This window comes from Neopelma chrysocephalum, unplaced genomic scaffold (assembly GCF_003984885.1).
Source record: "Neopelma chrysocephalum unplaced genomic scaffold, ASM398488v2 Primary Assembly neopelma1_80b, whole genome shotgun sequence".
Taxonomy (NCBI): domain Eukaryota; kingdom Metazoa; phylum Chordata; class Aves; order Passeriformes; family Pipridae; genus Neopelma; species Neopelma chrysocephalum.
Genome location: NW_020897742.1, coordinates 10055124 through 10080102, shown reverse-complemented (window position 1 = coordinate 10080102; position 24979 = coordinate 10055124). Strand labels below are relative to the sequence as shown.

Below are 24979 nucleotides of genomic sequence, written 5' to 3'. Positions count from 1 at the left end.
TTCCTCTCCTGCCAGCATCGCCTGCCTTGGAGGCAGCACTGGCCAGCTGCAGATCCCCTCCCTGCAGCAGAGAGCACTAGAAAGGCACCAGGGATGAATCAGTTCCAACATATGCAAATTCAAATATTCATTTCCAAACAGCTCAGCCTTTGGAAAAAAAGCTTAGTTTCTACGTGAAGGAGTAATATAAAATGATTGAGGCACAGAGAAAAATGCAGGAGAAGATAGCCTTAAGAGAACATGCCCTAAACTGGGAACAAAGCCATGCAAATTCTGTCTCCTAATAGCATTGTTGTAAGCCCGTGATGAAAAAAAACCCAAAAAACAAACGAAAAACCCACATGGGCTTCTTTCAGTTAATTTGTGTAGACACATTTGTTTCTGAAGAATAATGTCCTATTCCTGCTTGGTCTATTAATATGGGAACCACTAAGCCCCTTGTGAATATCTGCTACTCAGTCACTGCACAGCAAGATTGGTCCAGGTTTGCAGAACAACCAGTGACATGACTTGTCTAGATCCCTGTATGTGACAATAGGTCCAAGAGAAGCACTTGAAGACAGTAACACGGGTATAGCACCTTAAAAGGTGTCTTCAAAAGCTCGTACAACTTTTCTGTTTATGACGTAAATGGAAGTATTAGCTAAAAATTGAATTAAAATTAGGCTGAATGCTAAGTACTTTGAAAATGCACACTTTGAACTAGGTGACTTTTCCCCTGATATGTACACTATGGCTAGTAGTCCACTGGCTACCTTGGACACCATAAAACTATCAATAGCATAACTTTTGAATTGTCATCTCTCTGCTGCTGCTTCTCCCACACTCTGCTCTTTCATACTTTGTATATCTTTTCCTAGGTGAAACAATTACCAAAGGGTCTGGTGGACACAGCAGTATGACCTTGAATCTGTCACTTCCTGAAAGTTTCCTAGAGGTTTGGAATAACTTTAACATCTACGAGTCTGCAACACCCAAAAAGGTCAAGAAATGCTGAGAAAAACTATCGAATTAGGATTGCTAAAAGCAGAGGAACAAAAGACTAACAACTTCCATGTAGTCTGTGGCCTTAACCATCCACTAAAGTTGTTGGTAAGAGATTGGCATAAGCCAGCATGAGCCATTCCTTAGCTATTAGTTTATCTGCTTCTTGTTTGAACAGAACTGTTCAACTTGTGCATGCACAAACACTTAAAAGAGGGATTCTAGAAGATCACAGGAAAGGAGACAGTTGGATCAAATGCATGGGGGAAAGAAAAGGCGGAGTGGGAAGGATGGAAAGAAGAGCATGAAGAAAATCCAATTTATATGTCCTTCTTCAAAATAGTGTATCTAATATTGGAATGAAAGACCAAGCCTACAAAATATTTCTAGGCCCATATAATTAAGAAAGAAGCAGAAGTCCTGACTCTAATGAGAGTTCCCTCAGCTTAGCAATATGGCAAAGCCATAAATGAATAGGATTGTAAACTGTTGTGAGTTATCTGGAAAATATATCATGGGCAGCATGAGCGCTAAGAGGTTTGCAAAAAAACCAAAAAAAAACCCAAGCCCATTAAAATAATCCAAGTGACAGAAAATGTAATGGGCCAGAATTTTCTTCACTATGAACAACTTGTTTCTTACTCTCTTGTTCCAAAAGAGCAATTAAAAAGACGATTTTCAGTGCATGTTCACAAAGGTAATATAAGGTAAACGTAATCGTCTGGTGTAAAATGTGTTTAGGTGATTAATTGCATCTTAAGGCTCAGAGATATCTTTTGCTCCACATGCAGTCACTGCACTGTGTTCATTAGTAACCTTGAGAAATGCTGTTGTGGCACGAAGTTCCTTATACTGGATGGACTTTTACATCTCTTCTGCATGTCCTTCTATTGGAAAACACGTGCCATCCAATAACAGGGAGAGGTTAACATTTGGATAAAGGAAGCAAACTCTCAAGGGTTTTGCTTTCCCAGACAGATAAAGCAGATACTGCTTTCTATTTTGGGGTGAAGAATCTACAGCAAAAGAGTAAAATACTCCAGTTTTCATTTCAGGAAAACAAGCAGCTTTTTCCCTCAAGGCCCAAAGCCTAAGTGAGGAAATGTGAAAATACTGAGTGTGAATTATATCAGACTGTCGGAGGCAGTCTAGTCTAGTAAGAAGGCTAATGAACAGTGCAGCTAAGGGAAATCACGTTTTGTTACCAAATTTCTGTGTCACTTTATACTAATTTCTGAAACCTTCTCAAGATTTGCTCTAATTTTTCATGTGATTGACTTAAGACTCATGCTCCACCTACACTGACTTTTTAGTATAACCTCACTGTTGAGCCTTGATTTACCTCAGGTATGCAATGTTAAGCATGACTTAATTCATAGTGAAAGGGAAAAACCTTTAGTGAGAGTGTAACCTCACTTGCAAACCTATTTGCAAGGAGGGCAGGTTGGGCATTACCACAGTTATGCCCACCCCTACAAGTACTCCATCCCACTGCCTCGAGGTAGAGTTGGGTAGTAGACACTACGCAGACGAATCAGATATAATGAAGTAACGCCTAGGAGAGTGCAATATTTTTTGTACTCTTCCCAGCACCAACACTAAGCTGCAAGTTTGCATTGCTGCAAGATGTTGCTGGATGGCTATGGGCCTGAAGCACTCAATAGCCAAGGTTGAGAATAGCTTGCTCATTCTTATGAAGAAAAGTATAAGGAACTCTCACTGATGTCTACAAATACTTAACAGGATGGTGTGGTGAAGGCACAATAAAAGTTTTCTCAGAGCTGCACAGTTGAAGGAGAGGCAGTAAGGGGATAAAGGTCAGCATAGAAAAGCCAATTTTTTATAAATGAGAAAAAAATTACCATCAGTCTGGTCAAAAGCTGGAATAGTTGTGGGAACTCTAATCTTCACAAGACTAACAATTTGACTGGACAAGGTCCTGAGCAACCTGTTCCAACTGGACTTGTTTTGAGCAGGAGGTTAGACTAGATGACATTTAGATATCCCTGACTACATAATTTTATAATTCTGTAATATATCTTAAAAGCAGTATCAGAGAGCATACTGTTTGGCCTCCTAGTGGCAGTACAGATGCAGCCCCTTCCTTACAGACTGTTCCAGGAAGATCACGCACTACCATTCTACTTGATTTCAGTTCCTTCTGGATAGTTCAAGTTCAACCATCATCCAATTTATCTGTATAGTTTATATATTCAAAATATTTGTGTATTTCTCTGTATTTTTATATGTTCTTTTCAGCAATTGAAAATGATGATTTTGAAGTCTAGCTTGCAGAGTTAATGAATGCTCAGAAATTCTCAGTGATGTAGATGATCACACCAAACATCCTGATCAGTGAGAGGGACTGCACCTGAGATAATACTCCCAGTTTCTACTCTGGGCACGCACCTGCCTCTACTTTGGAGTTTTCTGTCTACCCTAAAAGGATGTTGCAGCTGTCTGGGTAGTAGTAAAAGAAGCAACAGAGCTTTTAGTACAGTATTCAATAACCTGAAATTGGTGTCATTTCACCCTAACCTGTCAGACTGCATGAGGCAGTTTGCACATTATGTGAACAAAGGAGGCATCCCTTCAGTGAGGACAGGAAGCACTTGATAAGACTATAAAAACTGTTCCAAGACAAACTATTCTTTTTTCTGTTGGAACCTGCGGCTGTATTGAACAGCACTTTAAGTAATAATTCCAGCTTCATAAGAATGTTCCAAGGTATCATTAAGTAGAGCACTTGAGAATGAATTGTGCTTTTTATTGCCATGGGATGTGCTCTGGTGTCTTTTCTCACTTTGGCCCTCCTTACTTTCTCTTTAAAGTCAACAAAGGGAGAAAGCCCACAGTTTTGTATGATTTCCCCTTCTGCAACTCCCATATGATAAGGCAGTGCAAGTTTGGTTTATACTGTAAACATCTCACAAAAGAGTTACTTTAAGTTCAGAGTCTAATTGCTGCAGGAATAGTTTCTTAAACAGCTGTGCAGAGTGCCATGGAGGTTGGATACAACCAGTGATAAATAGCTGTGCAGCACAATGGCTCAAGCTCTACTGTACCTTAGGGCTCAGAGCTCCCATGCACTGCAGAATTAGAAAAGCAGCTTGGAGTGAGAGGCTAACTTTGCCTTACATGATTTTTACAAGAAGAAGGTTTATGTCTGATTTTTTAAAGCAATACACTTCTTTTCCAAAACTACTTCCTGTTGTAGTGTGCTTATAGTCAAATAACCCTGAGCATCTATTTACTGCTCCTTACTCTGATGTCTAATTGACTTGGTAAGTGTTGATATAGAACTTGTCTAAACTTTGATTAATATTTTTCTTTTTCTAGGCTGGTGAAGAAGAACCATAACTTTCTATTTTCAGAGTGAATGTTTACATCTTCAATTCAAACACTGCCAAAATATTTTTTTAAAAAAATCACTAGCCTTACAAACATTCCTGCAAATTAAAAGCCCCCTGACAAGGATTTGGAAGAATATTACATGGGGCAGGAACATTGCTGCAACACCAATTCTCTGTTTTGATTACTCTGATTAGCTCAGAGTTTGGGATGCTCAGCTATACATGACATGGAAGAAGAGCATCTTATTAACCTTCTGGCATGAAGTAGGGATAGGCATAATTGTACTCAGCACTCCTTCAGCCATAGGAAAACCACTAATTTCAAGATGAATATAGAATCAAAAGAAGTTCAACTGAACGCTGAGGAATGAATTACCCAGCAAACTGCATCTTACAAAAATGTCTCCCATAGGTTGCCCCTTCCCAGTACTTATTGTTGTCAACTGTATCTCTTGCAAGGAATGTAATCCACTGCCAAGTTCCCCTTTTTATGGTGAGAGAAATTTTAAGAAAAAGTACCCTTTGGATAAATATTCATTACATTTACTTTACCTTTGAATGGGAAGTATCTACATTAGCATGAACAGACCAAAAAAAACCCCTTTTCTTAGCCTTAAAGACAAGCCCACTACCTTGAAACAATGGCATTTAAACTTTAAGATGGAATAAAATTATTTTTGAGATTGTGCTTGATTATATAAGAATTTATATGAAGATATAAAACATACCTGGTGTGTGGTACATTAACATTCACAAGAACTATAGAAAAATTGGAGATATGTGGTCCTGACGTATTTACTTATTACCATTTGTGAATCAGCAGCATTTACAGCATTTACTCTGGGTTTGGTAGAGTTAATGTCAAAATATGTAAAAACGGAATTAAAGTCAGGTAAAGTATTATTAAACATAGTATCCTGGATGCAAATTTTGCATATAAACTGGTAGAAAATTACCTCTCATATGCATTCAATATTAATAATTTTTAATTTACAGATGTTTATTGGATCAAATAGAATTCAAACAGAAGTTAAAGAACTTCCTTACCAATACTTCACTAATTAAACTTTAAAAATACTCTTTTCTTCTAAAACAAGTTATTATAGGACTCTGCCTACAACAGTATCAACCTGAAACTGTTTTTTTCAAGTGTAAGAAGTGAAAACTCTGCATGGAATTTGGCCTCTCACTCCATTAAAAACATGCTGCTCAGGAAAACCTTTTCACAGTTACAGAATGTAATCTTGGATCCAAAGTCTGCTAAAGACAGTGGGAGGTTTTCCATTGATGTGGTTGCCCAGAGCAGTTGTCAATGCCCCATCCCTGGAAGTGTTCAAGGCCAGGTTGGATGGGGATTTGAGCAATCTGATCTAGTGGAAGGTGTCCCTGCCCACAGAAGGGGTTTGGAACTAGATGATCTTTAAGGTCCCTTCCAACCCAAACCTTTCTGTGATTCTACGATTCTATGACTTAAAAGGACTTTGGATCAGGTCTCAGTAAAGAATTTGAACCACTGAAGGACTTTTTCTGTGAATGTGAGTGTTGACGATTAAACCTTAGGTGGTTTAAAAAAGAGAAGAAAAAATTTCTTAATTTCATTCTTTCATATTCTTCACGTTGAAGTCACAAAAATTTTATTGGGTGTTATTCAAAAGCAAGGCCCTTGCCCCTCCTTCATTATACCTATACTTATGGAAAATACTTACGCTTTCCTGACAGATGTTTCTTGATTAGTGCATCAAACAAATCACCACCTACAATGGTTCCTGGAGAAGCCTTGAGGAGAAACCCATAATCTATCATTTTGAAAAATTATTCAGTTATTTTCAGATAAATTGTTATGATTTCCCTGGTTTGTTTTTTTCTGTAATTTGTTTACAACTCTGTTCATGGGGAACAAAACCAGTGAATTATCTCTGCAGTGTCCAACATAACAAACATTTACAGCTTTTAAATTAAAACTTATTTGTAAAATTCCCAGCAGTTACTGAATTCACTCCCCTTTAAAGAAGGACTCTGGAATTTAGAAGAAAAATATACAAATATTTGTGAGAAATAACAAAGATATTTTTATACCTATTGTCTGACATAATGTCTGATTCATGGCAGAAAAAGAGATTCAGGTCATAAAGTCAAAAGTAAATTTTTTTTACCTATTAAACTCTGAATTCAGCATTCAGTAGACTGCATTTAATGCAGGATGATTTAATTTCTTTTAGCTATCATCAGTTTATACAAGAAAACAAAAAATCCCTAAGCTTACAGTTTTACAGGCAAAATGAGTAAGTTGTAATTTTGTAGGTCTTCTTCAGAATACTTTTTGTGTGCATTGTGTGTTCAAGAAAAGTGCCAGACTGACTGGCCTGGAAAATATAGTTCTCTACCTGTAAAAAAGAAAAGAGAGTCTATGACTTGTTTTTCTTATAAACTGCATGTGTATGTTTTGATTCCTTTCCTACTTAATATAGAAGAAAAGTGCTTCAGTATCTAATCTTTTTTGAATAAATTATATTTATAGCTCTTTTAACTGATCATAGGCTTTCATAATGATGTCCCCACTAATTTGCAGTCTGAAAATTTGGAAACTACATCCCATTCATCTCAGTGTACTGTTAACTGCAAAGCCTGAAGATGGCATTTTAAATATCACTCTGATTGACTACTTTTCAGCTCATCATTTGAATGAAACTATGTAAATGGTATAACTCTGGAAACTGCACCTTAAATATAAGTTATTCAGATTTAATTTTTATGAAGGATCTGTCTTTTTTTTCCTTTTTTACCACAGTCCAAAAATAATACCTGACAATAGTAATGTGCTTATACCTCAGTCCTCCCCACATACTTCTGAAGCTGACTGCAGTATAAGCACAGTCAAGCACACAAAAATAATGATGGCCAGTGTTTAAGTACTCCTCAAAATCTAAGGTTGTTTCACACAGTGTACACCAAATGAGCCCATGCTGCAAAAGCACAGTGTCGTTATCTGTGGAAGAAGAGAAATCAGCAGACTTTGAAGCAGTGGAAATTTTGTGTGTTAGGGTAGAAGAGTAGTTCTTACATGCAGATGAGCAAATGTAAATTCCACTTACTGGGAATACAAAAATATTGTAAAAGAAGATTATGATGAGGTGTTTATGAGGGACATGGGATATTTTAGAGATATAGAACATTGATATAGATACTACACTGCTGCAAAAAATTGTGCCACATAAAGTCCCAATTGCACTGAGATAAAAGTAAAGGGATGAACTTAACTGCATGGCAAAATCAGATGTTACTGTGCAGATACAGACACCACGTAATTGAGTTACCAACTGGCCATTTTAAGAAAACAAACAATGCAAGGAATTTTATAACTTCAAAATATTTAAAGAAGGCAATCAAACATGAATGCTAACCCAAGAGAGCAGCTGAGGGCATCTGCCCAGATCATCACTGTTGTATCTTAGCGTAACTCCACTGAAGGCAACAGAGCTATGCTAATTTACACCAACTGAGGATCCGGACAACCACATTTAGGATTTCAAGTGACAAAATTACTTTTATTTTGGCATACATATTAAAGGTTTTGGCAAGTCTGACCAAACACAGAAAGTGCAAAACACCGTATTTTTAATTCTCCTTTTAGCAACTGTATAGTTTATGCAACTTCCCATGGGGATTGCCTCAGCACTTGGGATATACCACAGCATCATGTTGCAGATCTTTGCGGATCTGGATGGAATGAGCAATTGGTTATGATCTGTTGATTTGAAGCAAAAATGATCAACATCACAATGGGAGTTTGCACAATAACCAAACTGTGCCAAAGAAAAGACCCTTGAATTGATTACAAGCAAATGCCAGGCTGAATGAGATCAATTATGTAGGACACGTTCAATGACAGATAAGTGTGACCAAACCCAAGGAAGACAGAGGCAACTGTACAAATGGAAAAACTACAAGACAAGAAGGCCTTAGAGAGATTCATTGGGCATATTAACATAGCTAACCAAATTAATTGATAATTAAACACAACTCTCAGAATAGTTGCTTAGAAACTGCACAGAATGGCGCTGGAATGACTGACAAGAGAAAAGTATCGAAAATTAAAATAAACTGTGAAATAAACATTCACTCTGAAATACTTGGTGATTAGAGAAGAGCTAGGAACTAGGGATTGTATCTTCAAAACTGCCTAAGTTGTTATTGCAGACACTGAATTTCACTTTCAAAGTTAGGCATGTAGAAGTTGCAGGGATGTGGATACCCAGCACTTACATTCTTCCTAAAAACAAAGTTTAGACTTAAGTCATACAGGCTGCTTTGTAAAAATTACTCTAATTCAGTGAATGTTCATCTGAATTGAGACTATTTTGGGTAATAACTGAGTAGCAAATGGTTTTAAATACTGATTAAAATCCAAACAGTAAAAAAGTAGAGCTATTATTATCTTTTGTTTTAAATAATTAAGTCCATAAAGAAGGAGGCCATAAACTATTTGGCTATTGTAGATACCACTATGAAAACAAAGCCTCTAATTTCAGAGCATTTCATAGTACTGACAACTAAGGCCCTGATTCTGCAAGGTGCTTCACGCAAGCAATTTTGTGCCTGCATGGAACATTTCACAGCATCAGAGGTAGTGATATGCAGATGGCTTTTAAGGAGCTTTTTAGAGAGTACATGCTTTTAAGACTACCTCTCAGTAATGAAAACAATGATGAAGAATCTTATGTAAACAAAATTCAAATGTTTTCCACTTTGGAGACAAAAGTTGACAAACTGAAGTGAGAAAAATGGAATGACTCAACCTTACCAGAGCCTGAATGAGTTATTCTAACAGAGAAAAAGCCCAGCCACTTCCATATGTAAAACTTATTGCGACTACAGAGATGAGGTTGCTGCAGATGATGGGTTTCTATACAAAGGACATTATCATAACACCACACAACATGAGGTTGGAAATGCTAGGTATAACCTACAGTGCCCATTTGAGTATTGAGAAGTGCAGGAACAGAGCCCAAGGTGTTCTGTTCTGGCCAGGCATGCATGCTGCCATCAAAGATAAGGTATCCAAGTGGAAATCTGCAATAAATACAGGAAACAAAAATGCAAAAAAAACCCACTGAAACCACATGAGATTCCTAATTTCACTTGGCCCAAGGATCTAGTTGAACAAAATGGGAAAGATTATTCCTTATAGGTGAACTAATAATTGGGGATCTATGTTCCTTGGTTTTGTTTTTAATAATTTAAATTAGACTTGCACACTAACTTGCAATTTAAAAAAACATTAAACACTACAGTTTGTTCAGTTTCTTTTACCACAATATTGCAGATAAGTTAATAAAACACTGTAATTTACAAACGGTTCACTCTAGCAACTTTTAACATTTTTCCAAATACATCGCATCTGGTCTTTGCAATTACATTTTCTATACAAAAGTTAGTTAAAGTATCAAGGAATTTCAAAAACTGTCTACAGATTCAAAGGATACGTACTTAGCATCAAAGGAGTATTTCAACATAACACAAGGTTACTTACTAGGCTCAACAATCTCAATATTCAAGAAAAACTGTAATGACAACTTCTATTAAGTTTCCCATGTAGGAAAAAAAGACATAAACAACAGGGGTAAAAAAGTGATAATAAGAATGGAAACGGTTATTTCTCTTGCAACAAAGAGTAATTTTCCAAGATAAAAGTGACTGACAACTATATAATGGGTTTCAGTCTTGCTGCATTCTTATAGGAGGACAAATGTAATCTCAGCAGGAAAATGGAAGGGAAGGGTAGGAAAGGGAAGGCGAGGCAAGGCAAGGCAAGGCAAGGCTAGGCAAGGGATAATACTTCTGTGCAGATGAAGCAACAAATGTACATCCAGGAACTGAACATCAGAAAAACCTCAACTGGAAAACACAGAATGTAGGTGGAGAAATCACTTCAGCAGCTAACCGGATTTCTGCAGAAATAACTGGTTTGATTAGATAAAGCGACTGTATATTGGGAGAGCTATCAAGGTTTAAAAAAGTATAGGTACTGATCAATGTGCAAGAATAAAGTGGTTACCTATCTAACAAGGGAAATGTTTCTATAGTGTTTTACTAATATATCCTACTAATTTTTGTTTCTGGAATTTAAATTTTTCTTTTAGAAGGCCTAATTTTTGCCAGATGTCTAAAGCAAGGAGGAAGATAGTATTATTTTTTCAGTAATATTTTATTTTATGTATTCTTAAGAATACATAACAACAGAAGCTTCTCCATTTCTGAGAGGGTATCTCTTCTTCCTAGTTCTTGCCTAGCAAACTGCAGTAAAATCACATCAATAAGAATCAGTAATAGAGATTACAGTAATATGGAAGAGCATCTCCTAGAAGTATGAGGTAAGGATATCCTTTCTATCCAGAAAAAAACTGTATTTCATGGAGTAGTTTTTCCTAGAAGAATCGTGGCTAACAGGGAGAGCTTCAGAGAAGTTCACTTTTCCATCTGAACACCGCTAGGATGACACATCTGGGAACAGGGAGACAAGGATGAAAGGAAATTAAGAGAAAGAGTATCAGATGATCAGCAAGAATATGGAAATTAAGGCAGAGTGACACAGAAAAAAGATGGAGGCACAGAAATTCCAACTCACTTCCTTGTGGAGAACATGGAAAAACAGACTGAGCTCCTCACTTTGAGTTAAGAAGAGATGTGGAAATCAAAAAGCTTTCATTGCAGTGAGGGAAAGGAGGCTGTACTCCTCCCTGTAAGTGCCATAGGGAAATACCAAAAGACATGCACCATAGAAAACAATGACATGAAAAATCCACACAGGTGCTTGGGAACTGAAGAATCGGGCATATTACAACAGTATTAGAGAAGCATCCAAACTTGCAGGCACCTACTCCAACTGCAAATCTTTCTGAGGTTCAGATTCTTTAATATAAATACTAATGGGATTTTCCGGAAGAAAACTGACCCAAAGAAATGAGGGTAAATGTTGACAATATGATATTCAGTTCCATGGCAGACCAAGCTAATACTTAGTTTTCCATGGCCTTTGAAAAACTGATTATTTTTACATCAAAGTAGCATTAAGTAGAACTAAGGTTGTAATTTTCTGTGAGTCTCTGGTACTGGGTTCTCTGGTTCTCACATTGGCAGGACACTGAGTAGTAATGTTCTCAGCCAGTATGCTACATTTTGTCTGGGATTGATTTCTGATGATCAAAATGTGTCCTTTTAAAAATAATAATTAATTTTAGCTTTGAGTTGTTGTTATTGTTTTGTTAGTTTTGTTTTTTTAAATTTTGTTTTGAATAAGATTTAAAGTGCTTCAAAATGTTGGGTTTTAATAGTATTTATAATTTCACAGTGAAATTACAGTTTTGAAGTAATTGTAACTGTTAGAAAAAGCTGCTATGATAAGGAATAAATAAGGAAAACTGATAAGAAAAAGCCCCTGGGTAAGATTAAACTGGAATTAATTTATGAATATTTTAATATTGGTAGCTGTCACTGGGTGGGCTGTTAATTGCTTTCCTATCATAGTTAAGCTTAGTCATCAGTAAAGTATCCCTAGGTCTTAAAAATGAGTTACTTTTCACAAGTACTATAAACCAAAAATCTTAATACTGGAAAAGTTTGGATCCTTGCCAGACACTCACTTCTACAGAGAGCCTTAAAGCTGTTGACCTGTTTTGGTTTGGTTTGGTTTTTTTTGTCAGCAGCAGTAACTGAAAATTAAAGCAGAAGAAATTCTTTTATTATTTGGAGATCACTGACCACGCTGTGTAACTGCTTTGGTCTGCTGATAAACTATGCACAAAGATTCTCGTGTTTCTACCTGAGCTTCGGGTGAAAGTGGAAAACTGGGCAACCTGCATGGTAAACCTGAGCAACAACCCTTACAGATGAGAAGCATGGGTGGTAAGGAATAATTATGCTGACTCTGGAACAATTTAACTGAAAACTGTAACATTAGTATTCTGGGAGCCAGGAAATGTGGGTGATGGAATCCTGGAGCCACAACTACCAAAAGGCAATACAGTAAGCATAACTGTTAAGCAAAATAAACTTTCATCTAACCTTTCTGGATTCTTATATTATTTGACTGATATTATTTATTAATATTATTTGAAATGTCTGCTATTTTATATTTTAGTTGGGGCACAAAAAGAACCAGTGTGCTAGCAAAATTCCAGTTAGGATGCTGCATTATACAATATTTGTGTTGTACAATACACAAGGAGATTATGTATTGGTAAAATGTAATATAAAGGCTTTACCAGCATATATGTGATATTTGCCACACGGCAAAGCCACGAAAGTATTAAATCCTTCCAAACTATGCAGTCCAGAAATATGATCCCTACACTGCACTATCAATTCTACTGCACTATCAATTGTTCTCTGTACCCTACACATTAAGCAAGTATTTGCCAGAAATCTTACAGAGGTTGAAATCTTTATGGAGGACTGGAAACAACTACATTGAAAACATGAACAAGAAATAGAAGATGAAGAGATGAGCATAGTACAGATTAGTAGGGACAGGACAGAAGGGATCTCAGCTTGGGATATAGGCAAAAAATGCGTGTACATTTCCCTCTACAGCCTGGGGCAGGAGCCAAGGTTACTGATCCTCACTAACCTTCTGCTGTCAGAAAATATGTACAAAATATACCAGCAATGTTCCCCACCTCCTCTTGGTGTCAGCCCATGCAGACCACTAAATCTTCTACTGCTATTTGTTATGACAGCAGTCCGGGTCACCTGTATAGCAGACACCAAAAGTTCCCATGGTGGCTAGTGGCCTGACAGAGAGTCAATAGTATCCTGTATTATGGAATGGCTTCTTAACAGCTTGCTCATTTTAGAAACAAGGAAATTATACTCCCAGACCTCACACACAGAAAAATAACAGATGTAAATGAAGTACTTCACAGTTCAAAAATTTCAAAATCAAATTCTCTTATATAGCTTCAGTTTAACTGTTTTGTGCATACTTGTTACATTTACATGATCACATCTTCTTTCCCTCTTAAGCAGAGAACAAGAGCATAAATGAGAGCTGTATAAAGGATGCTGCCTTCCATAGGACTCCTACTTCCCTGCTTTGAAATATATGTGAGAAATGCTAAGATACTTTATTTCTGTCTCTGTACCAACATCACAGGATGTAGAGATAGAGAACAATAAAAATATAAATGTGATGGAAGCTGGAGATGGGCTGATCAGACAAGGAGCTTGAGACAGGGAATAATGTAGAAAAAATGATGAAAAACAGGACAGAGCAAATGGGCCAAGTGGAAGCTTGGACTTTCGGGGTAGGAGAATGGATGTCTGGCTGTTCTGAAACACTGGACTCTGTCCCACTTTTTAGAGTTCATCCCTTTTCACAAAGGGTCAATCACTCATCACGTAGATCTGCTGAATTCCCACTCCAAGCTCCAAGCAAATTCAAGGGTACGTGGCTTTGAGCCTATACAGTTCTATACGATGTGAAGAACTCTGACAAATTGAGCCCTGAAAGTATCCAACTGAGCAATTGAAATTATATGTCTAATTTTTCTGGCTTTAAAATGGGGATAATATCAACACTGACGTCAGAGTATAACTGAAGATGAAAATAAATTAATTCTTTTAGAACTGAGATAAATTAATTAGGAAACACTCAGATGCAATGGTAGTGACAAATCTGTGAGTGAATTAGTAGCTACATCTTCAGAGCGCAGTTTGAGAAAACTGCAGTGAATAACAGACAGGGCCTCACATGGGATAATGAGGAAAAGAGAAGAAATTCATTAGTTGCTTAGGCAGTGATTACTGTCTGCCCTGTGCAATGATTTACTGTTATCCTGTGGAAAAATACATGATCAGAAAATGAAGGCTTGCCATATAATGCAAATGCAAAAGTGAACTGAGTTAAGTAAGCCTGCTTAAAATTCTGGCATTTTCAAATTTAACAGAGTTTTATGTGTTCAATAGGTATAATGATACCTGCTAAATTAATAATTTATGCTAAATGCTAATAAAGAATAGATGCTAAACCTAAAAATATAACTTTAAATTATTTTGTTCTCTTTGCTTAGGCAAAACTTGAAATAGGTAGAGAGAATGGCATGAGACAAAAGTGAGGTCTCAAATGTGTTTTTTTTTTCTTCCTGGTCTCTACTAGGTAGGTTTGATGTTTGAGAAAGGCAGAGGAGATGTGGTAAGAAACTTTATAAAGGGTTAAAGCAGGAAAGTATGTGCTTAAAATATTCACGCTGCCTCAAGAGTCTTATCTATGTTTTGCTTATGCATTTACACTTCCTCCAATTTCTACCACTTGACCCATCACAACCCAAAATCTAGGTCTGAATCTGAATTTCTCTGGGGTGTGCATATCTTTCTCTGCTTATACTTAAATGTTTTTCCCTGATCTCATTTACATCCCCTTTTGCATATCCCATAGCCTTCTGGCAGCATATACCAGCATGATCTAAGCTAATAATTTCAAAACATTATTTTTGACTGTGTGGGAAAGAAACTAAATTTTGCACCTATTGTTTACATCTAGCAACTAGGGTAGCTAAGACTAGAGAGCAATCTTATTCCAGCAGTTTCCTTATGCTTGCTTTCTTATTGCTATCCATTCATACTTTTTCTAACCAATTTTCCTAATTTCTTGTGAACATCTTTCCATGTTAACCAAAGTGCCTACTCAGGAGTACCACTATCTTACAGCACTAAGAAATGCTATAGCTCTTCCACACAGAGTTGCAGTAGAGTATATGGTGCAGGAAGACAGAGCAAAGCTAAATCTCATGATTCTCTAACGTTCATTGTTCACAATTTTTAGTCCAAAGAACTGAAAGGAACTGTAAAGAATTAATTTTAAGTTGGGGAATAACTAAGTAAACACTGAAAAACATAGTCAAATGAGAAAATGCATTAGACTGATCAATGATAAGAACCTGGGGAAAATTATGCAAGCATTTGGGAAAAACAAATTGTTTTCTCTTCCCTCCAATCTGCGTCTGAGAAACTACAGCACTTTATTGCTTGTGTAATCAGAAGTGTTTCATCAGTCTAATTGTATGACAATTTTCTGTTCTAACTAGCAAACCAAAGTTCAGAAAAAAACTGATTAGGAATTCAAACATTTAGATGAAATTCCGGAAGTTCTGACTTTTCTCTATCCCTATATCTAGTGAATACACAAATGGAAATGCTACGTCAACAGATTTATGTATAGAGCCTCCCCGTATGGAATTTCTTTAAGCGACTTCAATGCATGTTCCAAGCAGGATCAGCCTCTTCTGCAGCAGCTCTCCAGACAGTGTTTCTAATTTTTGATACAACTATACACAATTTTCAGTAAAATAAATATTTATAAAGAAAATATTTGTTCTTTATATCTTACTTGAGTTCTTGCGAGCTTGTGGCCAGCATACTTCGAATGCTTTTGTCAGCCAAGGGACAGCCAGATAAACTGTAAGACATGGCAGGACATACAAGTATGTTAACCTTCTCATTAGCTGAACACTCCCAAACAAACACAACATAAAAATTAAAAAGTAAAAGTTTGTAATGCAGAAAAGCGATGGGGCAAGTGCTGTAATATTGAATTCTGTAATATAGTTAACCCTCTGAATATATTTAGTTATCAACATTACTTCCAAAATTACATACTGTAAATGATCTTGTTTGTTTGTTTGTTTCTCTATGAACTAGTAAAATATAACAAAAATATTTGAGATTCCTGGGTTAACTACTTAAATGCTTAAGAATACTTTGGAAATTTTAGTAATCTATTTAAAAATAAAAGACGTTTATACAACACACAAATTAGCATGCTTTTAAGATCAACATATATTACTCAAAGGGTTAACACATAGTTCAACGTTTTACTTTGACAGCATTGTTGAGGTAAGCTGAAAACAATAAATTGAAAAGACAGAATCCACCATGAAAAAAATGAAGTCACACCTTCTATGTGAGGCGTAATTACCAGTCACATGACCACTCCCATCACACCCTGGTGTTGGACATCTGCCACCAAACAAAAACAAAAACAGCCAAAATAGTAAGTATGTTTAAAAAAAAAACTTTTAAAAGTTTCATTGTTTCCAGTTTAGCTGCAATGACTGCAAGGGGTTTTAAGCATCCTAATCGAAAAGCTGCAAAATGAACCGGTTTAAATGAAAATGGCGTCTCAATACAATATAGCATCATTAAGAACAAGCAAATACACATTAGCTTATCACTTTACTTAACTGGCAGTTTGAAACATTTATATGCTGCAAATGTTGCATGCTCATACTGCAAGGCGTATATGTATTCGTTGGTTTAAAAAAAGACAAAGAGAGAAAAGGTTAAAAGGAGAAAAATAATTTCACCTCACATTATGCTTACGTTATTAAATCCTTTTTGCTCTCTTTGCATTGAGGATATTTGGGTTTAGGACTTGGGATTGTAACTTCACCAGGATACCTTCTTTCTTCAAGTGCCTCTTGGAAAGGATCCAAATCTTCCGGCTACAGGCAAATATATACACATTAATTTCAGCTAGATGAGGTTACAAGTTAGATAAAATAATAGTCATCAGGTGGTATCTCCTTCTTATCCCATTCTGATAGAGAAAATTAATGAAACTATTTTATATTCTTTCACCTATTAAACTTTTGAATTATACTTGAATATTTTGATGAAGACTTCACAATATGTGAACTATATATTTCATTTAACTAGAAAAGAAAAAATAAGGACAAACCCCAACTTTTTTTATAGTTGTCATATTATTTTGCTCTAAAAGACTGCTTTTTTCCCTAAAGTCACCACAAAAGAGTGGAAAGGCAAAAAAGATGACTAAATACAGTATCTTATGCATCAAAAAGCCATCTTAAATAACATTTTTAAGGATTTAGATAATCTCAAAGATGAAAGAGGAGCAATCTTAACATTTACACACAGAATCTCAATCTGGGACAAATCTCAATGGATCTGTCTGGCAAAACAGAATGACATAGTTTGTAATTTACTTTACTGATGTATTCAGAAATTCAAACCTATCTATTTCAGGAATGTAGTGACTGAATGCAGGGATTTGGTGATTCCTGCAGATGGTGCTATAAACACCACAGTAGAATTAGGCAGTTCTGCTTGCTCTGAAAGAATCTGCTGCTTTACCTCACATTTCCTTGACAGTGACAGATTTCCTGCCCAGTTCAATGAAATGAATAGCACAACTGTAAGCATCACCAAAGCTAGAATGCATTCGGAGTATCTAGCGAAAATGCTATATTTCAAAGATACTGAAAACAGTTTTACATTTTAATTAAAATTGGCAAGAGATGTGCTACACACAAATGATTAGCCTAATTTTCTGTTATAAGCCAAGAAAAATCAATCTGTAGAAGTCTTCAAACAGCTAAATTGAATTGAGTGCAGGATTTTAAGATGCACAATGGTTAAGGGTTAAAACCTAATGGAGAAAAGCAGTGGCATCGAACCTTGTCAGCAGACGTCTTCAGTGTCCTATCTATACTACGTTTCGAAAAGTAATACAAATTCACTAACATATTTTCTCTATTTGCCTCTTCTGTTTAAAGGGTTTTGCTGTTGTCTTGGTATTATGAATAGAAAACTAACACTGATTTCTAATATCCCTTCATTGTATTCTTGAAAGAACGTATTTCATTACTATAGGCCCTTACACTTAGAGCTATCAAGAGCATGTAAGAAACCTAGAAGAGTAGCTGAAACAGTTGAAAGTTTACATTACACTCTGCTGCTTTTGTTTAAATTGATTTCTAAGTAACACATGCCTTCAAATACTCAGCACATCATTTACGGTTTTCAAATTCAGGAGAATATCTTGTCAGAGACGATTATCCCAGTGTTGCTCGGTTATGTCAACTTGCTTATAAAGAGTAATGTAATCTGGATATAGCAAAACTTCTTTACTGCAGAAAATATTTGTTAACAACATGATGCTGTTAGAAAACATGATTCACATTCATGGTTCAAATGTTGTCTTATGGAACTTAGTCACAGATCAGATGTGTGCCAGCATGATACAGTCCTAAAGATTAACCAGCAGAAAGCCCTTTTTGTAGAAAACCACCAGTTTTATCACATATTAATTTTGTTTCCTATTTCTCTCCAAATTTTAGAAAATTAATGAATTGCCAAAATTAGACTGCAACAAGAACTAATAGACGAAAAAGACATACATTAATCTCTTTGGAATCATCTTCATCTATCCTACTTGGCTTCATTTTAGTGTAGTCCACTGGCAAGTCCCAGCAGTCACCCTCGTTCAGTTGGTAACACCGGTTATTCATCACGGCTTGCCGTTGTGGGGACATTGGTTCCAGTGGTGTCAAAATGGTACAGCAACCATCTCGCTGCCTCTGCTTGTTCATGCTCAGATCCAACGTCCCATTTTCATCGACTTCCATATCAGGATTCTGTCAAAATAAGAAAAATATTGTTAATTCGGCTTCAGTAAACCACTACCTCTTCTTCAATTTGACTGCCTAGCAGAGTGATAAAATGCTTTTCCATTCCTGTATAGATTGTAAGGATTGAGCCCCCTCCTACACATAGCATGATGCTGTTACACAACATTAATGCTGTTAAAGTAGATTTCTTCCTGAATGGCTAATCTGATGTTTTTGGGGAAAAGTGGAAAGTCTTCAGTATCCCTTCTGCCAAACAGCACATAGGTGCAAAATATCTTACATAAAGGAGAAATCTCTAAAGGTACTTTCTTGCCATTGTCTTAATATTCTTGATTTATTCTGTCACAGGTGAGTACCAATGAGGTAATATCTGCATAATTCTTGTTCTAAATCCTCACATCTGTCTGGGTGATTGGAGTTACAAAAACCAGCTAGCATCAAATAATCTTTGTTTCTTTCTTTATTTAACATTACCAGTCAATGCTTGAATAGATAACGTCAGAAAATTAAACAGGGAGGTAGGGTACCAAAATAAGTCCTTTTAGACACCATTTGCCAATGAGGAAATGCATTCAAATTTCACAGCTCTTTCCCTGCAGATGAATATGTACTAACATTTCATATATCTATCTTGATAATAATTTGTACCAATTTCTGTGACAACTGAGGTACTGTGAAAAATGGGGCAGAAATGAACAAGGGTTGTCTATTATACTAGCTGAGGAGAAATAAGAATCTTAAAATGAACACAAAATGAAAAAAACTAAAGGCAGATAAAATAAAACTGCCAACAAAGAATCCCTCATCCTTCCAAAAATGAAATGTTCCATGAGATATTTGGTTTCAAAACTAACGTGAATGTGACCAACTCCTTGTATGTTTGGTGACTTTCCCTCCTCTTTAGTAATAACAGAGCTGCAAGAAAGCACTGTGAATACAAATCTCTCTTTCTGAATTACTGCTTTTTGTCAGAGCTTATATCTAATTGCTGCTGCCAATTTAATTTAGAAAATACTTGTTTTTCTTCTCAGATTCATTCCTTCAGTCTCAATATAAAGTGACACATTAGGAAAGAGGCCCTTTCTGGTTTAGACATAGAAGACTTTTAGCACTTTATTCCAACTTCTCCCATCATGTTGATATAGAGAACAATTGCATTTATTTACATGTGGGAAAGATATTTCCCCTTGAAATTGATATAAAAAGCAGCATTTGAAAACAAAGTTGCTCACCATTCTGGCTTAAGTCATGATTATTACTAATACCTACTGCTACAGGTTTAATTTGTTATGAATGATCGAGGGGCTTTACACGATAAGGGGAAGCAGACCTTTGCTAAATGTAGAAGAACAGAACATGTCTGCCAGCTCAAAAGCTCTCTACAAGCACAATAAAAATGTTTCCTCTGCACTGCATCTGTCTGCTCAGCCATCTAGTGGTCTCCTCTAGGCAGCACTGTACTGTTTGCTTGTGCATGTTAAATACTTATTTCTGAACAGCGATCAGAGTCAAACCTTAGAAGTTTATAATGAAAAAAATAATCTTCTCCCAAATATTTAATGAACGTTAATAGAGCACTGTTTTTTCTTAATGCAGAAATCTTAGTGACAAAAGCTTTTATTTGTATCTGTACAGCCATTTTATAATATACTGAGGTTCTATGAACATACAGAACATTAGTGACCCTGCAATACTGTTAAGCACATTTAAAGTCATCTGCACAGATTTGTTCATTTCAAATGTATTATGCAGTGACTTAAGAACTGTAATATCACAGACAGGCAAGAAATTGTAGTACACAGTATGTCAGAAATTTGTACTAAATCTTACAATCTTAGGTCCCATTTGTGACTTTTAAATGAAAATACAGAGTTAAATCTTAATCCTTTCACAAAACCTATGAATTGAACTATTTTAACAAAAAAAATAATCAGTAGTGCAAACAATAGCATTTGAGCAATCCAAACATCTTTTATAATTATAGTAAGAGAGAAATCAAAAAAAGGAGTACATGTTGTTAGTATCATCCTTTCATAAAACCATTGGGATTTCCTGGGATACTTGTGAGCAGTTTATATCTTTCCTTTTTTTTCCTCCTTGCTTTAGCAGAGCAACCAGATTATGTTAATTTTGAGGGGGGAAAAAAGGCAAGATGTATTAAAGCTATTCTTCTCTCTATCAGGGCCACCGAACAAGTACAGTTAAGAGAAATCTTCATCAACAAACAGAATTACTAATTTTTACCCTCGCACAGAGATCCTGAGGCTTAGTGGAGAGGTTCTGAGGCATCTCCCTGCAGCGAGTGGAGAGATTCAGAATAGCAGTAGCAGCCATGTGCGCTGCCTCCATGTCATGAGTATAGTCAAAGCTGCTCTTGCTGCAGGTACTGCTGGCACTGCTGCCTCCACCACAACTCATATTGCTGCTGCTGCTAGGGGCATAACTGCTTGTTGTGCTGCTGGTTGGACTTGAATTCTTACAGTAGCGTTTAGCTGTGGGAAGAAATATGACAAGGATGACTCAAAAGAAGGAGCATTCTGCATAAGTGAAGAGAAAAACAAACTGCTGGAGGTGAAATTTATAATGAGGAACAGTAACCAATGCCAAAAAAAAAAAGCCCGCAATAAGAATGATGGCTGTATTTCTTGATTTCTGTCTGTGAGTTTTATATGCTACATGTGTGAACTCGTATGAAATAATCTCCTGTAAAAATCTGCATGATGTGATCATGAATCGTTCTGACAAACAGGCTGGATTTAGAAAAAAATAAAGACACAGAAACACTGCTTTTACCCCACATATATAGTCAGACATAAGGTACAATCTGCTCAGCTCATTCATTTTTATTAATGACAGGTAATGTAACACTACAGGACCTTTTCCTATTTACATGAGCAAACTGTTAATTTAAGGCCTAGACTCCCCAGAGCTATTGGAGATCAAGCCCACCATAAGGCTGATGGGCTTGGCCTCTAGGCCACAGTGCCACCCATATGTCCTCAAACAGCTCATGCTTCCTAAAAGCTTTTTCTTCCTCCTACGTCACAGGCAAGTCTTATGGCAATGGTCATCACAAAGGAAAGGAGCACTACAGAAAAGAAAAGGTCATTGTCACGTGTGAGTTTTACCATGACTTGCACAAAGGCAGAAGCAGTGGCTGTTTAAATGGCAACAGGTACAAGTGAAATGTCCCCCCCTTCAAACAACCCAAGCACCTACAACTCTTCATAGAAACAGTCAGGATCAAGACACCCCTTCCTGCTCGCGCCAAGGGCAACAATGCCCAGCTGTACTCTGATCAGCTGTACTCTGACCTCCAGAAGCTGCAGGAGGTCACAGGAGAGCCAAGGCACAGACAATGCTCATGTCCAGCCTATCTAAATACAAGGCGGCACTGTTGCTGCTTTTAAGTAATGCTCTTTGCAGCCAAAGGTATTATAGCAACAATGGAAAACAGCCCTATTAGCCCACTTATTTCTCCAACCCTCTTCCCAAATGAACTGTTTTAAAAGTGTTCATAAAAAAAGGAAGAAAGTATGAGCTCACCTCCAAAATCTAAAAGTTTATGTATTTTCATTAAAAAAATAAAAGTCAAGGTCAGAGGATACATACATGCATATTACAGCAACTATTTTCCCTTAAGATGTAAATGTATACTGCAGAGATCATACCTTATAGCACAGTGTAATAATAACCAACTAGCATGTTGATTAGAGAGCTTTACAAAAAAGGTCAGGCCTTAGCTAGAGCTCTTCTGTGATGGGCTCCATTTAAATGCCAGGCTCTTCAGTTGTATTTGTTGGAGCAGACATACATATAATAATCTGCTCCCATGAGCACAGCCCATTTGTGAACCACAGGCTGCTTTGGTAGGCAGGCAGGGTTCAAAAGAAGAATCTGAAAGCAAAATATCTCTGCTAGAGTTTATGTCATTCTCCTTTCTCTGAAAAACTGAAAAAAAAATCATGGCGTTATTTTTACTGCAAAGGAAATAGTATTTCACTTAAATCATAACAGATGGAGTTTTCTCAGGAAAGCCACATAATGCACAGGGTGTGATTTTTTTTAAAATGAAGTGAATGCTAAACATTCATCACATTTCTTTGTTTTGAACACATAGTAGCACTACTGTAGCAGGGTATCCACTAATAATAAATTTGTGAACTGTTCTCAAGAGTTTCATTATTAATATAGTAGTCAGTGGTGGTTTGAGTAAAAAATCAGCATTTATCCATTGTTACTTTGTTATAGTATCCAAGACACATGAGAATTTTCCTATAGGTAAGGAAGGAAATAACTGAGTAATTCAGTTTCTACTGTGTTAACAGAGCAAGCACGCTGTAACACTTGTCAAATTAGAACTTGTCAAATTAGAAATATTTTTCAAAATACATATGAACAAATGGGACTTTTGTCATTTACAAAAAATGTTAGTCTTGTTACAGTAGGTCACATTTAGACAGATATAAGAGACATACTAAATGGGAAATTATAAATATCTATATGAGAATGTGTGCTAAAGAAAGGGAGAGAAAGAGGCAGCTTTATACGTAGAACTAACCATCAAAACCTCATGCAGGCTCTGATATGAACTCCTCTGTGGCCTTGGTCAAACTATAATATCCCTCAAATTCATTTTCCCTATAAAGAGAAAGTTGCTTCTAAAATTTAGTTGTGTTGTGATTCAATTGCAAAACACTTTGAAGATGTAAAGTGCTGTAAGCATGCTACACAATTATCAGCTTTCAGATTACCAATAATTTAAGCAAAACTTAGAGAGAAAAGGCCATGGTTATTTTAACTTTACTGTAGTTGTACATTTGAAGATGAGTCACATAACCCAGGCTGTTCACTTCACATTAGCTTTTTGGGAGAAACAAAGATCATCAATTTCTAATTAACTAAATCATGCTGTTCACTAATAAAGGGAAAGCTGCATTGTTTCAATAACAGATAATTCTGCTTGATATATTGCCCACCCCTGAGGCACCAGGTTTTGGAAGCTCTGCAGTCCATCTATGGTTTGTGATTCGGAGTGAAACCAAATGTGGAGAACACCTTTCCCATTAGACACAGGTCTAACCAGCTGCATACCCAAACTGCTCTTCCATCAGACATCCCTGGGGGCTGATTACAAAGAACCTCTCAAAGTCTACAGGCTTCTTTTACTAATTGACAACAGAGGAGTGGGAGAGATCCCAAACACATAAAAGCCCAAAGGAAGGTATTTGGAGTGGAATTCAATTCTGCCCAAGCACCTCCATCCACAATATTGTCTAAACACTGAATGTATTGTGTAAATTAATTACATTTCAACACTTTTTCCTGACCTGCACAATAAAAGATTCATCTCACCTACCTTCAGATATCTGACATACTCATTATAGGCTTCCTATATAGGCAGTGGAAAAAAATAGGAAAAAAAATTATTCACCTCCTTCTGAGCACTGCAGAAGGAGATGAATTGAACCGGAGACAGAAGGACCCAGGCCTATCGGTGGAATGAGAGGAACTCCTGCCATTAACTGAGCAACAGTGAAGGCATTGCCATCACCTCTGCCTGCTGTGTCCAGCTGTTCTTATCTTTACTACCATATACCATAAGCCCAACATCCAATACACTATGAAACTGGTTTCAAAGGAAAAACAAGCCCACAAATACAAGATTTCTCAAGAATGATCAGATCATCCTACCCAACCGACAGTTGGTTGGGTATACATTTTCTGTTTGTTTTTTAGTAAAGCTTACTAGAAAAAAAATAACAAGGAAACAATCCAAAGGAGCTATTTATGTTCATGTCACTCACCGTACACTTACTGAACATATAATCCCTTTCTCTGATGATGAAAATACAGTACTAGCTGATAATAAAAAAAGGATTGAGATATGAAGTTACTGATTTTTCATATTCTTGGACTTTTTGTCTCATAGTCAGAACTAAAGCACCGTTTACCTGCACATTTCCCGCAAAACCTTAGCCTTACTTTCAGGTTTTTCAGAACTAAATCTGCTCTAATATAAACATGTTTGGTTGACATACATAATAGGTATGCACTCTGTACCTCCATAATGGCTATAGTAGCCAAAATTATTTTTTTATGCACAAATATAAAATCACCTCTAAATACTTTAAAGTTTCTTGAGAAACAGTGGCTCTTCTAAGTGAAGAGTCTCTTCCTGAAATCTCCTTCATATTCAGTTATTTACAATAACTG

At 36.5% G+C, this 24979-nt stretch overlaps 1 protein-coding gene across 25 annotated transcripts in view; it reads right to left on the bottom strand.

Annotated features, from left to right (window-relative positions):
* MYT1L (myelin transcription factor 1 like) overlaps positions 1 to 24979 on the bottom strand; it is a 327282-nt gene that overhangs the window by 38916 nt on the left and 263387 nt on the right. For 17 of the 25 annotated variants that reach the window (XM_027690164.1, XM_027690166.1, XM_027690165.1 and 14 more), the window contains 5 exons: positions 21008 to 21255; positions 18533 to 18769; positions 16713 to 16834; positions 16287 to 16349; positions 15721 to 15789 (listed from right to left, as the gene is read on the bottom strand). In XM_027690164.1, coding sequence (XP_027545965.1) covers positions 15721 to 15789; positions 16287 to 16349; positions 16713 to 16834; positions 18533 to 18769; positions 21008 to 21255 — 739 coding nt within the window. The remainder of the gene's footprint in view (positions 1 to 15720; positions 15790 to 16286; positions 16350 to 16712; positions 16835 to 18532; positions 18770 to 21007; positions 21256 to 24979) is intronic. The other 8 variants (XM_027690175.1, XM_027690183.1, XM_027690176.1 and 5 more) reach the window with 1 other exon arrangement.